At 43.6% G+C, this 17,432-nt stretch overlaps 1 protein-coding gene across 5 annotated transcripts in view; it reads right to left on the bottom strand.

The window, feature by feature from the left end:
* Positions 1-17,432, bottom strand: part of tusc3 (tumor suppressor candidate 3) — a 921,641-nt gene that overhangs the window by 741,292 nt on the left and 162,917 nt on the right. The window contains exon 1 of one of the 5 annotated variants that reach the window (XM_085970537.1): positions 15,722-15,972. The exons of the other annotated variants lie outside the window; for them this stretch is intronic. Within the exon in view, the coding sequence (XP_085826663.1) occupies positions 15,722-15,751 (30 nt within the window). The 5' untranslated portion in view covers positions 15,752-15,972. Of the gene's footprint in view, positions 1-15,721; positions 15,973-17,432 lie in introns of those variants that run through there. 5 annotated transcript variants of the gene reach the window in all.

The following is a 17,432-nucleotide window of genomic DNA, read 5'->3' as shown; positions in this document are numbered from 1 at the left end:
TCGCTTGCCTAGGAGGGGTACTCATAATATTAATAATAATTGGGATAGTATACCTCTTTTGGTACATATGGAAGCGCCATCATAGATGGCAGATGGAAGAAATACCACCACACCTTGTGGTGGAATTAGTAAGAATGGGATGACTCTAATAAGACTGGTGACGACCAGCCCCTTTATATTTTGCAGGAACTTTAAGATAAAAGAATGAGGTGGATCCTTGCTTTTACCCTCATCGAGATTGTGTGGCTAAATAAAAAGTCACCTGTAACAAACAGAATATATGTGAAACATTTGGATGCATACCCTGTAACCAAACCATGTAACGGCACTGATGGTACGCGCAATGGAATTTACGATGCGAGCTCTGACACGGGGTCAGGAATAGATGCTGCCGAGTGCAGTAAACCATATTTGAATGCCTTGCCCGCGGTAATTTAATGCACCAATCGGACTTTGTGTCAATGTACTCCAACTACCACCCCACTAACTTGCCCAACGATGGCAGACGGAGCCAAAAGGGGATTGGTTATAAGAAAAACACAAGATGAGATGTATTTTAGTGTAACACATAGAGTTGTTAAACTTGCCATTAATGTGAGTACTTTTGAAATGCCCGCAATGTGTAATAATCATACGAAGCAATTGTGGAACTCCCTGTGGGTAAAACAATTGAAGGGTCCACAGGGAAAATCTATCTTACAAAGACGTAAGAAACGGGGAATATTGGAAACGGCCGGAGCAGAGTATGCGGCCGAGTTAGTGACAGTTAATAGTTTTGACATAGAAGGAGTAAGTGAAGGAGTAGAAGACTTATAAACAAAAATAGAGAAGTTATTAAAACAAGCCACTGGAAACAGCCAACAAACGGCACTAGCAGGAGAACTGAAGGAAAAGAACAAACCTGCCACCGCCTGCACTAAGCCTGACGACTACAATGACTCCAAAGGCTCCCCTGCAACTCTGACCACAAAGGTGATGCACATAACTGATATTTTGGCATTAATGAGACTAGTCTTCAAATAACAGTGGCTTCAAAAAATAGTTGCTATACTGTTCATCACTTGACCATCAAGCAACAGGGTAAATGTAGTGAAAGTCAACAAATGGTTCAAAGAAAAACAGTGATGAATTATGGGCAAACAGTATGATTTTTTGCAATGTTTTATATGTGCAGAAGACACGCACGAAGTTCAGTCTGACTTTAAATGAATGGATTTCACGTGAAATAATGGATGCATGGACATAAATGTCTGAAGAATGGCTGCAAAGTTTCAGAGCTTTGGGCTAATTCAAGTTTATCCCAGCTGAAAAATGTCTCGAGCTACTAGAATATAATCTCTCAGCGACAAAATGACATTGCGTGCATCACAACTAATAGCTACAGTATGATAGCAAAAGTTGGGAGACTTATAAAAACTGACTCCACTACGCACATACAATCCAACTTGCAGGCCTACACAACAAGAAGCTGGTCCTGTTCCTCATTCAATTTCTGAATTATCTGGTAAGTCCAACTCCAAAAGGTAAAGAAAAGTAAGCTGAATGTGATAGAGAGTCAGGGTGCCAGTGTGGAAGATGATGAAGGCAGCGGGCTACAAATCATTCTTAATATAACTTTTGATATTACCATACCAGCACAAGATGATTTCCATCCTCTAATTAAAATAATGAGAAATGTTGTCAATCTTTCTGAATGCCTCTTGTGAAAATGACATACTTCAAAGATATGCAATAGAGAAATGTGGAAAAGAACAGAGTTTAATTATGGATTATAAGGCGTATTGGAACAATCTTTCTGCTATACTGCAATGCATACAAGCTCTAAAGATCTCCATTCAGAAGAATTTTATGGATCTGAAGTGCCCATCGAACATGAACTTTAATGAAGAGTTTATCTGATCACAGAAATACTTCTGAAGAATTTAATTAGGCTGCAGAAGTAGTGGCTGCACTTTAATCAAATTGGCTATAAAGAATATTTACTGTAATGATGATAATCTTATCATGGCTGATATGCTGGTGAAGGTTATGGTCAGGCAGTTGGATGTCCCAATATATCTACTGGCAAAACATTTACAAAGGAGCATCAGTATAGTAATTTAAGTGTCCAACTAGTACTTGCAGAACCCAGAAATTACTCTCCAAACACAGACAGATGATATTTTTCTGAATGTCTGCACATTCTGTCATGAAAAGATATATTACATTGGTGCAGCAATTGGTGGAAACCTCCCTCATGTGACTAGGTCTGACTCTGAGACAACACCACCACCTACAGGTACTACAACTGGAGCAGTACCAATGTCAACAAATCCCAACAGAAACAGAAGTACAGTCACTAAAGAACACAAGAACATAAGAATTAGGAGCAGGAGTAGGCCATACGGGCCCTCGAATCTGCTCCGCCATTCAATAAGATCATGCCTGATCATCAACCTCAACTCCACTTTCCCACCCGATCTCCATATCCCTGGATTCCCTTAGAGTCCAAAAATCTATCTATCTCAGCCTTGAATATACTCAATGATTCAGCATTCACAGCCCTTTGTGGTAGAAAATTCCAACGATTCACAACCCTCTGAGCGAAGAAATTCCTACTCATCTCAGTCTTAAATGGCCGACCCCTTATCCTGAGACTATGCCCCCTAGTTCTAGAGTCTCCAGCCAAGGGGAACAACCTCTCAGCATCTATCCTGTCAACCCCCCTCAGAATCTTATAACGTTCAATGAGATCATCTCTCATTCTTCTAAACTCCAGAGCGTATAGGCCCAATCTAATCAATCTCTCCTCATAGGACAACCCTCTCATCCCAGGAATCAATCAGGAGAACCTTCATTGCACCGCCACTAAGGCAACTATATCCTTCCTCAGATAAGGAGGCCAGAACGGTGCACAGTACTCCAGGTGTGATCTTACCAAAGCTCGGCACAATTGTAGCAAGATTTCCTTACTCTTGTACTCCAACTCACTTGCAATAAAGACCAACGTGCTATTTGCCTTCCTAATTGTTTGTTGCACCTGCATGCTAACTCTCTGTGTGTCCTGTACAAGGACACTTATATATCTCTGAACACCAACATTTAATAGTTTCTCAACATTTAAAAAATATTGTTCTTCTATTCTTCCAACCAAAGTGAATAACCTCACATTTCCCCACATTATACTCCATCTTATTGCCCACTCACTTAACCTGTCCATATCCCATTGCAGGCTCTTTGCGTCCTCCTCACTGCTTACTTTTCCACCTAGCTTGGATACATGACACTCTGTCCCTTTATCTAAGTTATTAATATAAATTGTAATTAGCTGAGGCCCAAGCACTGATCCTTGCGGCACCCCACTTGTTACAGCCTGCCAACCGCAAAATGACCCGTTTATCCCTACTCTATGTTTTCTGTCTGTTAACCAATCTTCCATCCATGCTAATATATTACCCACAACCCCATGAGTCCTTATCTTGTGTAACATGCTTTTACGTGGCACTCTATCGAATGCATTTTGGAAATCCAAATATACTAAATCCACTGGTTCCCCTTTATTTACCCTGCTAGTTACATCCTCAAAAAACACCACTGAATTTGTTAAACACGATTTCCCTTTCATAAAACCATGTTGACTCTGCCTAATCATGTTATGATTTTCTAAGTGCCCTGTTGCCACTTCCTTAATAATGGATTCCAGCATTTTCCCAACAACTGATGTCAGGCTAACTGGCCTGTAGTTCCCGGTTTTCTCTCTCCCTCCTTTCTTGAATAGCGGGGATACATTTGCTACCTTCTAATCTGCTGGGACCGTTCTAGAACCTAGGGAATTTTGGAAGATCACAACCAATGGATCCACTATCTCTGCAGCCACCTCTTTTAGAACCCTAGGATGTAGGGCATCAGATCCAGGGGACTTGTCGGCTTTTAGTCCCATGAGTTTCTCAAGTACTTTTTCTCTACTGATCTTAATTACTTTAAGTTCCTCACTCTCATTAGCCCCTTGGTTCCTCACTATTTTTGGTATGCTTTTTGTATCTTCTACTGTGAAGACAGATACAAATATTTGTTTAAAGTCTCTGCCATTTCCTTATTCCCCGTTATAATTTCTCCTGTCTCAGCCTCTGAGGGACCAATGCTTACTTTTGCTACTCTCTTCCATTTTACATACTTGTAGAAGCTCTTGTAATTTTCTTTCCTTGCTAGTTTACTCTCATATACTATTTTGTCCTTTTTTATCAATGTTTTGGTCATCCTTTGCTGGTTTCTAAAGCTCTTCCAATCCTCGGGTGTATTACTATTCTTCGCAAGATTATAAGCTTCTTCTTTTAATCTAATACTATCCTTAACTTCTTTAGTTAGCCACGGATGGATCACTTTTCCCATGGAGTTTTTATTTCTCAATGGAATGTGTACTCATTGAGAATTTTGGAATATTTCTTTAAACGATTGTCACTGCTTATCTACTGTCATATCTTTAAATCTAATTTCCCAATCTGCCTCAACCAACTCACCCCTCATATGTATGTAATTGGCTTATTTTAAGTTTAAGACTCTAGTTTCAGACTGAAGAAGTTCACTCTCAAACCCAATGTGAAATTCTATCATATTATGATCACTCTTTCCCAGAGGATCATTTACTATGAGATTACTAATTAACCCTGTCTCATTACACAATACAAGATCTAAAATAGCCTGTTCCCTGGTTGGTTCCATGACGTATTGTTCCAGGAAACTGTCGTGAATGCATTCTATGAACTCATCCTCCAGACTACCTTTGCCAATTTGATTTTCCCAGTCTATATGAAGATTGAAGACCCCTACATTATTATTGCATTAGTTAGAAGCAGATAGAATTGAGAATAAAAGCATCTGTTTCATAGTCACCCATCACTAACACTAAATGACTTTCAGGCAATGCCAAAGCAAAAGATGAAGAAAGACCTGCATTTATATAGCACCTTTCAAAACCTCAGGACATACCAAAGCGCTTTACAACCAATTAAGTATTTGAAGTATAGTCACTGTTGTAATGTAGGAAAGCCAATTTGTGCACAGCAAGGTGTAACAAATAGCAATGACATAGGCCCCGATTTTCGGCTTGTGTGGGAAATGGTCGGGTTTCCCCGAATGTGGGGTTTCTGACACACATAAAAAAGTGTCAGCCAGTTCCACGCAATTTTCCCTCAAGTGGCCAATTAATTCCCAGCATGTGGGAAGCCTTGCTAATTGTCCAATTCGAGTCAGAAATCCCCACAGTATGATGTCATCATTCGTGGTGCTTTCAAAGTGTCCAGCAAGCTTCTCCACCTCTGCAAGCTTCTCAGCCACTCTTGCACAATGGCAGAGGAGCCTGCACCAGCTGCTGCCAGCGGCAGAGGCCGAGCTGCCTTCAAATTCAACGAGGCTTCACTGCAGGCATTATTGGATGGGGTTAGGGCCCACAGGGAGGTCCTCGTCCCTAGGTCAGGGAGGAAGAGGCCTCCCACTGAGACCAATGCTGCATGGATGCAGGTGTTAGCAGACGCCAACTCGCTGGGAGTCACCAGAAGAACCTTTACATTACATCTCTAACTCCTTCCTTAACTCCCCCACAGTACCATCCAGAGCCCCTGTCCTCACTGTGGAGGAGGAAGAGGCTGTGCAGCCAGACTCCTCAGAGGAAGCTCCAGCCTCTGAGGGCGCAGCATCAGCAGAAGTAAGCGCACCCAGCACCAGCGCAGACACTCACACCTCGGGGGGACTTTCGGGACATAGAGTAGTGTTGTCATCTGGTGTTTCACAGCTCACAGGTGAGCCTCAGCAGATTCTGGAGACAGGCAGCAGTGGAGAGTCCTCGTCGGAGGGCGCAGGACTCTGCCAGCTCAGCTCAGCTGCTCTGCATGTCGACCCTCTGCCTCTGGGTCCATCCACAAGAGAAGAGGTGATGGATCTCCATGCACAGATGGAGGAGTCTCTGGCAGATTTTGTCTCCAGGGTCGCTGTGAGTGTGGAGCGAATGGAGCAGTCCATAGCGACCATGAGCAGAGCCTTTGTGGAGTCATTGGCACATGAATGCATCACCATGGAAAGGTTGGCAACCTCCATGGAGGAGATAACTCACCAGGGTATGGAAAACATGGTGAGTGCTCAGAAGAGAATGACATCTCTTGAGGAGCGTTGGCCATCTGTTGAACAGAGAAACCAGACCTTCATGGAAGTCCTTCTGAGTAGGACTGCCAGTGCAGATACGGGTCCCCATGGCCCCTAAAGTGCAGCAAGGTGCTCTCAAGCCACTTCCAAGTGCTGGCCCCTTCTGGCCTGTGCAGCTTCAGGTGAGTGAGCAGCAGCCTGGTGCTCCTGTTGCTGATCCTGCTGTTCCTGGTTCTGCTGCTGCCGCCTCTGCTGCTGGAGATCCTCTAATGGCAGGAAGGGAAGGAAAAAAAGGCATCCCATGCTTCTCATAGATGCCTCCGCTGAGGAAGCGCTGAGTGAGGGTGGCGAGAGGGGCTTCCCAGGGGATCGCATTGGAGAAGTGTGTGAGGCTGCAACGTTCCACAGCTGTGCCTAAGCCTTGAAGAAGTAGCCACAAACCTGCAACAAGGTCATTCATCATACAAGTGCTGTCCCTTTAAATCGCAGCTTCTCCGATTGACCTGCAGCTGACAGCAAGCAAGCCGGCAAGCTTCATGCCAGGTCTCAGCAGCGGGGATTCCCACAGGCGGGTTTGATGTGGGGAAAGCCCCAAAGTTGCAAAGGCCCCGGAAAATCTACCTCAACAAGCTGATAATTGCTCATCAGTGCTCCGACGACCAGTCCCGCCAGCGGCGGCCGGGACTGAAGCGGGTCGCGGGGAAACGGCGGTCCGAAAGTCGGACGGGGCGGGGAATCAGGCGGGGGGGTCCCGACCCGCTTTTTCGCCGATTTTCGGCCCCCGGCCGCATGAAAAGCCGCCCGACAGCGGCCAGAAAATTGACCCCATAATGTCCGGATAATTTGCTTTCGTGATGTTAGTTGATGGATATACATGGGCCAGGACACCAGAAAGTGCTCCCCTTCTCCTCTACGAATAGTGTCATGGGATCTGTTACGTCCATCTGAGAGGGAAGACGGACCCTCAGTTTAACATCTCATCCGAAAGTTGCCACCTTTTGGGATGGAAGAGAGTAATAGGTTTTCTGGAGACAATGGCATTACATGTGGAGGTGAGTCAGTGGTTGCACAAATCGATAGCTGCAGCAGTGTGGGGCCAAATGGAAAGCGAAGCCTAGGGAGTTGGGAATTTTTGAAGTGCAGTTGTAAGTGACTTAGGGAAGAGTTTTTAACAGGAGAAGGAATTGAGGTTGAAGGGGTTAAGGTGATATGGGTTGTGAGAGAAACAAAGTAGTCAGACAAGCGAGACTCTAACCATCTCCCCATGACATTCAATGACATTACCATCGCTGAATCCCCCACTATCAACATCCTGGGGGTTACCATTGATCAGAAACTGAACTGGACCAGCCATATAAATACTGTGGCTACAAGAGCAGGCCAGAGGCTGGGAATTCTGCGGTGAGTGTCTCACCTCCTGACTCCCCAAAGCCTTTCCACCATCTACAAGGCACAAGTCAGGAGTGTGATGGAATACTCTCCACTTGCCTGGATGAGTGCAGCTCCAACAACACTCAAGAAGCTCGACACCATTCAGGATAAAGCAGGCCACTTGATTGGCACTCCATCCACCACCTTCAACATTTACTCCCTCCACCACCGGCGCACTGTGGCTGCAGTGTGTACCATCTACAAGATGCACTGCAGCAACTCGCCAAAGCTCCTTCAACAGCAACTTCCAAACCCGCGACCTCTACCACTTAGAAGGACAAGGGCAGCAGATGCATGGGAACATCACCACCTACAAGTTCCCCTCCACCTTGGGGTGTGGCTTGGGAGGAGGAGGAGGAGTAGACAAAGAGGAATTTAAAGCCCAGGTGAGGGGGTGGAATAGGGTGAAGTGCTCAAATGAGAAGGTGCCAAACTAGTACAGAGAGAGATCAAGATGTGACCTTAAACGCACTTCCATTTCAGCCTGTCTGCAACTAGCCATTCAGTTCTAAAGAATGGCAACAGCAGAAAACCTAGGCTCCTGTATTATATTTGGTGAATGAATCTTAGTAATTGTAAAATATTTCACTGAATGATTTCTGCTGAAGCTAAAGGCAAAGATGTAGGCCTTGCTGGAGACCATATTTATATTGATAGTGCACTATTGAAACCTGCTATGTAAACATTTCAAGGTAATTCTGTGATATCCGAGTGGTAAGGTCAGAAACTGAGATAAGCCAGGCTTCAGGAACCAAAACTTAACTGTTTAATTATACATATGTAGCAGAGAACATAGCTTTTACAGGCTGCCAGCTGCATACACAATTCTTACTGTGCGTTCACAAAGATGGAGGATCAACCTCTGAGTCATACCCAGAATGCAATGCCACTACCTTAATAAGTGGTGTGCCAGGACATTACCTTAATACTGGTAAATATGATCCCTTAATATTTGTCTCCATCTGGTGGATAACTTAAGCATTACATCCCAGATTACTATATCCCCCCCTCTTATGTTTACAATAATTTCTTAACGACATTCTTAAAAAGTCCATAAGGAAACTCCTTTAACGATAGTCCATACTTAACGAATCTAGCAGGTCATGATCAATCTCTCTGGCGGCTTGTGAGTCCTTGGTGAACGTCTTACAGTCAAGTCCCTGCTTGGTTATGGTAGAGCCACCTGCTGCTCCTGAGCAGTACTCAGAGTATCTGACTCTGCTATGATGGTTTCCTCTTGACGAAGGGGTCCAGGTATAAATGGCTCTGTTCGTGGTGTTGGTACCACCAATGCATTTGGATAACTGGGGACCAACTTGTCCTCCAACATTTCATCTGGAACCTCCAGTTTGATTTCCCTTTGTCTGGTCAGTATCTGATCCACATGTCTGCGTACTACCTGACCAGTTCCCACCATGACCGTATATGAAACTGGACCGGTCATTGAGTCTATGACGCCAGGAATCCATTTTGGACCATAACTGAAATTCCTGGAAAGGACCGCATCTCCTTCTCCAAAACTGCGGCTCTTTGTCCTTCTGTCATGGTTCGCCTTTTGTTTAATTTGTCGGTTTTCCACCTTCCTTTTTAGATCTGGGTGAACCAGGTCAAGAGTGGAACGTAGTCGACGTCCTAACAACAACTCAGCAGGAGAGAGTCCTGTGGTAGATTGAGGTGTTATTCTGTAGCTGAACAGAACTCATGACACTTTTGCTGCCAAACTCCCTTCCGCACTTTTTTTCATCATCTCCTTAAATGTTTGTACGGCTCTCTCCGCAAGTCCATTTGAAGACGGATGATATGGAGCTGAAGTCACATGCACTATGCCATTGTTTCTCATGAACTCTTTTGTTTCTGTACTCACAAAGCATGTGGCATTGTCACTTACTACGATCTCCGGTATCCCTTGATTACTAAAACTCCTACGCAGGCAGCCTATAGTAACAGTAGATGAAGCAGAATTTACAGGATACACATCCATCCATTTGGAATGTGCATCAATGATTATGAGGAACATCTTTCCCATGAATGGACCCACATAATCTACATGTAATCTTCTCCATGGTTTATCCGGCCACTCCCAGGGGTGGAGTGCAGCCGCTGCTGGTGCCTTCCTGTGTACATGACAAGTGCTGCATGTCTTGACAAGATTTTCTATCTCCTCATCTAGCTTTGGCCACCACAAGTAACTCCTTGCCAAGGCTTTCATGCGCGAAACTCCAGGATGACACTGATGTAGTTGCACTAGGATAGACTGTCGTGCTGGCTGTGGAATAATCACTCGAGCTCCCCACAACATGCAGCCATCCTGCACATCCAGCTCTGTTTTCCTGACACTGTAAGGTATGAAATCAGTCCCTTCCGGATGTTGTGGCCAACCCCTCATTACATATTCTCGGACTCTAGACAGTACTGGATCTTTACCTGTCCATGTCCTTACTTGTTCTGCGGTCCCAACTGCCATATCTGTGTCCTCCAACATCAAAACTCTGTCCTCTGGAGCTGCACGGATAGGTGTACCTGGTAGTGGAAGACAGCTCAAGGCATCTGCATTCCCATGGTACTTGCCCGCCTTGTAAACGATGACATACTCATATGCCCTCAACATCACTGCCCACCTCTGGATCCGGGGTGACACCATCTGTGGTACTGCTTTCATCTCATTAAAAAGAGATAGAAGAGGTTTATGATCGGTGCATATGGTGAATTTCCTGCCATATATGTACTTGTGAAACCTCTGTAACCCAAACATTACTGCTAATCCCTCTTTATCTAACTGGGAATAGTTTTTTTCTGCTGTGGTCAGAGTTTGAGACATAAACCCTATTGGTCTTTCTGTTCCATCTTCCAAGCTGTGTGAAAGAACTGCCCCCACCCCGTAAGGTGAAGCGTCACAAGAGAGAATGATGTCTTTCTCTGCATTGTAGTGAACCAGCACATCCGAGGACATCATCAGTTTCTTGGACTGTTCAAATGAAACCTTCTGGTCCTCTTCCCACTGCCACTGTGTCTCCTTGCGCAGTAGTTTGTGAAGAGGTGCTAACACTGTTGCCAAGTTTGGTAAAAACCTGTTATTATAGTTTAGCAGTCCCAGGTAAGCTTTTAACTCAGTCACATTTGTAGGAGCTGGGGCCTCCTGCAGTGCTTGTACCTTCTCCTTGATTGGATGGAGCCCGGTGGCGTCCACTCTATGTACCAGGAACACGGCCTCATTCCCCAGGAAAGTGCACTTACTCCTCTTGAGCTGTAACCCAGCCTTATCCAATCTTTGTAGTACCTCTCTCAGAGTGCTCAGATGCTCCTGGTCGGTTCTTCCCGTCACCAGAATATCATCCAGATAGATTGAAACATGTGGAATCCCTTGCAGTACACCCTCGATAGTCCTCTGGAAAATAGCTGGATTGGTGAGACACCGAATGGTAAACGGTTATAGGTAAACAAACCCTTGTGTGTATTTATGGTTACATACTTCTTGGATTCCTCATCTAGTGTAATCTGCAAGTATGCATGACTCATATTCAGCTTTATGAATTTCTTCCCTCCAGCCAGGTTTGCAAAAGGATCCTCAGTTTTAGGAATAGGATACTGTTCAAGTTTAGACACCCTATTTACTGTCAATTTATAATCTCCACAGATTCTTACCGAATTGTCTGGTTTTAAAACAGGTACAATGGGAGCTGCCCATTCTGAACATTTTACGGGTTCCAGAATGTTCTCTCTCAAAAAGACGGTGAAGCTCAGCCTCTACCTTCGGTTTCATGGCATACGGCACAGGTCGTTGTTTAAAAAACCTTGGCAGTGCCTCCTTGTCTACATAAATCTTAGCTGGGGGGCCATTAAATGTGCCAAGTTCTTCCTTGAACACGTTCTCATGTTCCATCAACACTTCTTGCAAAGACTACTGTTTGCCTCCCTCCATTTGATTTATTGCTCCCCAATCTAATTTAAGTTCTCGTATCCAGCCCCGACCTAACAAGTTTGGTCCAGAACCCGATACTACAACTGCAGGTAGCTGTTCCACGGTGTCCCTGTGTTGCACAGTTACAGTAGCTGTACCCAATGTTGCCACTCGTTCATCGGTATATGTTTTAAGCTGCATAGAGCAAGACTTTAACTCTGGAGCTTTTGCACGGTTCCACAATTTTGAGTACTCCTCCCTGTTCATTATGGTAACACCACATCCGGTATCCACCTCAAAGTTCACCTTAGAGTCATTTACTATCAGTTGCAAAGTGATAGGATCCACTTTTGGAATGTCCTCTACCATACTATGCAACATGAACATGTCGTCTTCTTTCCCAGCTTCTCCGCTGATGTGATGTGCTCCCTGTTTTCTCACGTCTCTTACTAGGTTTTGCTTTTCTCCCCCTTTAGGTCTGTACACCTCCAGGGTAGCTTTTGCTCGGCATGCACGTTTTATATGTCCTTTTTTCCCACACTTGTGGCACTTTTCCTCCAGAAACCTGCATTCCCTCGCCAGGTGATCTCCATTGCATCTATAACATGCCTTTACATGCTCACGTTGTGGTTTTACTGACTCATATTTAACTTGTGCACAACCGGACCTCCAACTTGCTTTGTCGTAGCCCAGTCTGAACCTTATAATTCTTTTACATCACGGTTAGTTGTCTCTATGGCTTGAGCAAGTTCCAACGCTTTTTCATACGTAAGCCCAGTCTCGGACAATAATCTCCTCTGCATTCGAGCATCCATTATCCTAATTTAAACTAATTAGTGGGGGGGAGGTTTTAAGAGAGCGAAAAATAAAAATGACAGCGGAGAAGGCAATAGAGCAAGGCAGCAGTGGGGGAATTAAAAACCAGAGCATGTCAGGAAGGGACAGAATGTATAATGAAAAAGGTAAAGTAGTAAAAAGGGTAAAAGCAGGAATAAATTGTCAGATAACATATTTGAAAGTTCTTTATCTGAATGCACGCAGCATTCGTAACAAAATAGACGAGTTGATGGTACAAATAACTGCACATGGGTATGATCTGGTGGCCATTACAGAAACATGGCTGCAAGATAATCATGACTGGGAACTAAACATACAAGGGTATTTGACAATTAGGAAGGACAGACAGGAAGGAAAGGGAGGTGGGGTTGCTATTTTCATCAAGGATGGAATCACTGCAATAGTCAGAAATGATATTGGGTCAAAGGATCAGGATAGTGAAACAGTTTGGGTGGAGATAAGGAATAATAAGGGGAAAAAGTCACTAGTGGGCGTAGTCTATAGGCCTCCTAACAGTTGCAACTCTGTTGGTCGGAGTATAAATCAGGAAATAGTTGGGGCTTATAATAAGGGAACAGCTATAATCATGGGGGATTTTAACTTTCATATTGACTGGACTAATCAAATTGGGCATGGCAGCATTAAGGAAGAGTTCATAGAGTGTATTAGGGACGGGTTCCTTGAGCAGTATGTAACTGAACCAACCAGGGGGCAGGCAATCTTAGATCTGGTCCTGTGTAATGACACAGGATTAATAAAAAATGTCCTAGTAAAGGATCCCCTTGGAATGAGTGACCATAATATGGTTGAATTCCAAATTCAGTTTGAGGGTGAGAGAGTTGGATCTCAAACCAGCATACTAAGCTTAAATAAAGGAGACTATGAAGGTATGAGAGTAGAATTGACTAAAGTGGACTCGGAAATCAGATTAAAGTGTAAGACGGTACAAGAGCAGTGGTCTACATTCAAGGAGATATTTCACATCTTTCAAGATAAATATATTTCACTGAGGAAAAAGGGGAGTAAAAGAAAAGACAGCCATCCATGGCTTAGTAAAGTAATAAAGGATAGTATTCGACTGAAAACAAGGGCATATAAATTAGCCAAATCTAATGGGAGTATAGAAGATTAGGAAGCATTTAAAAGCCAGCAAACAATAAGTAAAAGATTAATTAAGAAAGGGAAGATAGATTATGAAAGTAAACAAGCAAAAAATAGAAAAACAGATAGCAAGAGTTTCTACAGTTATATAAAAAGAAAAAGTGTGGCTAAAGTGAACGTTGGTCCCTTAGAGGATGGGACCGGGAAACTAGTGGTGGGGAACATGGAGATGGCAAAGATGCTGAACAAATATTTTGTATCAGTCTTTACAGTAGAGGACACTAAAAATATCCCAGCACTGGACAAACAGGGGGCAATGGGGCGGGGGGGGGGGGGGGGGGGGAGTAGCTAAACACGATCAAAATCACTAAGGAGATGGTACTCAGTAAAATAATGGGACTTAAGGCGGATAAATCCCCCGGACCTGATGGCCTACATCCTAGGGTCTTGAGAGAAGTGGCGGTAGGGATTGTGGATGCATTGGTGATCATTTTCCAGAACTCCCTGGACTCAGGAAAGGTGCCAGCAGATTGGAAAACTGCTAATGTAACACCCTTAGTTAAGAAGGGAAGTAGACAAAAAGCTGGAAACTATAGAGCAGTTAGCCTAACATCTCTGGTTGGCAAAATGTTGGAGTCCATTATTAAAGAAACAGTAACAGAGCATTTGGATAAACATAATTTAATAGGACAGAGTCAGCATGGTTTTACAAAGGGGAAGTCATGTTTGACAAATTTGCTTGAATTCTTTGAGGATGTAACATACAGGGTGGATAAAGGGGAACCAGTGGATGTAGTGTATTTGGACTTCCAAAAGGCATTTGACAAGGTTCCACACAAAAGATTACTGATCAAGATAAAAAAATCACGGGATTGGGGGTAATATACTGGCATGGGTGGAAGATTGGCTATCTAACAGAAAACAAAGAGTTGGGATAAATGTTTCGTTCTTGGGCTGGCAATCAGTAACTAGTAGTGTTCCGCAGGGGTCAGTGCTGGGACCCCAACTCTTTACAATCTATGTTAATGATTTGGAGGAAGGGACCGAGTGCAACATATCCAAGTTTGCCGACGATACAAAGATGGGAGGGAAAGCAGTGAGTGAGGAGGACATAAAAAACCTGCAAAAGGACATAGACAGGCTAAGTGAGTGGGCAGAAATTTGGTAGATGCAATATAATGTTGGAAAGTCTGAGGTTATGCACTTTAGCAGAAAAAAATCAAAGAGCAAGTTATTATCTAAATGGAGCTAACTGCAAAGTGCTACATTACAAAGGGATCTGGGTGTCCTGGTGCATGAAACACAAAAAGTTAGTATGCAGGTGCAGCAGGTGATCAGGAAGGCCAATGGAATCTTGGCAATTATTGCAAGGGGGATGGAGTATAAAAACAGGGAAGTCTTGCTTCAGTTATACAGGGTATTGGTGAGGCCACACCTGGAATATTGCGTGCAGTTTTGGTTTCCATATTTAAGAAAGGATATACTTGCTCTCGAGGTGGTTCAGAGAAGGTTCACTCAGTTGATTCCAGAGATGAGGGGGTTGACATATGAGGAAAGGTTGAGTAGGTTGGGACTCTACTCATTGGAGTTCAGAAGAATGAGAGGCGATCTTATCGAAACATATAAGATTGTGAGGGGGCTTGATCGGGTGGATGCAGAGAGGATGTTTCCACTGATGGGTGAGACTAGAACTAGGGGGCATAATCTTAGAATAAGGGGCTGCCCTTTCAAAACTGAGATGAGGAGAAACTTCTTCACTCAGAGGGTAGTAAATCTATGGAATTTGCTACCCCAGAGAGCTGTGGAAGCTGCAACATTAAATAAATTTAAAATGGAGATAGACATTTTCCTAGCAGATAAGGGAATTAGGGGTTACGGGGAGAGGGCAGGGAAGTGGACGTGAGTCTAGATTCAGATCAGCCATGATCCTATTGAATGGCGGAGCAGGCCCGAGAGGCCGTATGGCCTACTCCTGCTCCTATTTCTTATGTTCTTATGTTCAAACAAGCCTATCTCTCAGCATGTCTTTCAAACTGTTCCCGTAATTGCAATCGTGTGCCAGTTTTCTCAACACCGCTACATAATCCAATACAGTCTCTCCCGGTTTCCTGTTCCATGAATTAAATTTGAAACGCTGTACAATCTCACTCGGTCTGGGATTGAAATGTTCCTTTAGCAAGTCCACTAAGTTAGCAAATGTAATGTCTCCAGGCTTTTCAGGACTACATAAGTTCCTCATTAAATTATACGTCTGACTTCCCACGGAAGTGAGCAAAATAGCTCTCCTTTTTCCAATATCAATTATATAATTTGCTTCAAAGAAATGCAGTAGCAACTCACAGTACTCGTTCCAGGTCTGCATCTGAACATCAAAAGCAGAGAGCTGTCCTACCATAGCAGCCATGATTCCTTGATTCAGTGCTTTTCTTTTCTTTTCCCTTCTTCAAGATGAGATCTATTCAGCCTCGTCGCCAAATGTGATATCCGAGTGGTAAGGTCAGAAACTGAGATAAGCCAGACTTCAGGAACCAAAACTTAACTGTTTAATTATACATATGTAGCAGAGAACATAGCTTTTACAGGCTGCCAGCTGCATACACAATTCTTACTGTGCGTTCACAAAGATGGAGGATCAACCTCTGAGTCATACCCAGAATGCAATGCCACTACCTTAATAAGTGGTGTCCCAGGACATTACCTTAATACTGGTAAATATGATCCCTTAATATTTGTCTCCATCTGGTGGATAACTTAAGCATTACATCCCAGATTACTATAAATTCCAATGTTAAATTCTTGACACTTATCTGTAATGCCACTAGATAGCAACCTAGTGGAAACACCAGTGTTAAATGACAACATCTACCTGGAATGACAATCTATCTCATTACAGTACTAGGTGGTAGTACATTATTTTGCCCCATAAATAACTCAAAATGGACTGTGGATAAATTTTCAGCCATCATATTCCTCAGTGACTGAAAATTTATAGCATCCAAAGGTTCACAACAACATAAAAAAAAATCACATATTTAACAACAGAATTATTAAATTATCCATTGTATTATCTTTTTACCAGAAGATATCTGCCTCTCCTAAAAGCTAGAGTTCATATTTTTGCCCAAGGCTCAGACACTGTGAAATTCAGATTGCACAGTCTGAGCATGTGCAGGCTACTTCAATTATCCAATATGCATCAGTGCTATTTAGTCCAGTTAAACTGCTGGAATGTTTTTCTTTGGCTTCTAGCAGTTTTTGCTCAGTTACTACGCACAACACCTGGGAGATCTACTAATGGTTAAGTCAAAATAATCAATCCATCATTTGAAGGGAACAGTAGCATAGTGGTTATATTACTGGACTTATAATCCAGAGACGTTGGTTCAAAATCCCACCACAGCAGCTGGGGAATTTAATTTCAGTAAATTAAATAATTCTGGAATAAAAAGCTAGTATCAGTAATGGTGACCATAAAACTATCGGATTGTCATAATAAACCCATCAGGTTCACTAATGTCCTTTAGAGAAGGAAATCTTACTTGGTCTGGCCTATATATGACTCCAGACCCACAGCAATGTGGCTGACTCTTAACTGACAACTGAAATGGTCTAACAAGCCAATCAGTTGTACCAAACTGCTACAACAATAATAAGAATAAAACCGGATGGACCACGTGGTATCGGCACCGGCTTTGAGCACAACAGTGGCGCACCCCGCAAAGTCCTCCTCACTAACATCTGCGGTGGGGACTTGTGCCAAAATTGGGAGAGCTGTCCCACAGACTAGTCAAGCAACAGACTGGTATAGTCATACTCACAAAATCATACCTTTCAGCCAATGCCCCAGACCCCTCCATCACCAACAGAGCTGGCGGCTCACTGGTATACAGTCAGGAGGGAGTGTCCTCAACATTGACTCCGGACCCCATGAAGTCTCATGGCTTCAGGTCAAGCTAGTAGGGCAAGGCAACCTCCTGCTGATCACCACCTACCGCCCTCCCTCAGCTGATGAATCAGTACTCCTCCATGTTGAACCACACTTGGAAGAAGC

The sequence above is a fragment of the Somniosus microcephalus genome, chromosome 2 (genome assembly GCF_052327205.1).
Source record: "Somniosus microcephalus isolate GS21.2 chromosome 2, FLI_Smic_1.0, whole genome shotgun sequence".
Classification (NCBI taxonomy): Eukaryota; Metazoa; Chordata; class Chondrichthyes; order Squaliformes; family Somniosidae; genus Somniosus; species Somniosus microcephalus.
This window is presented reverse-complemented; position numbering and strand designations above follow the sequence as displayed.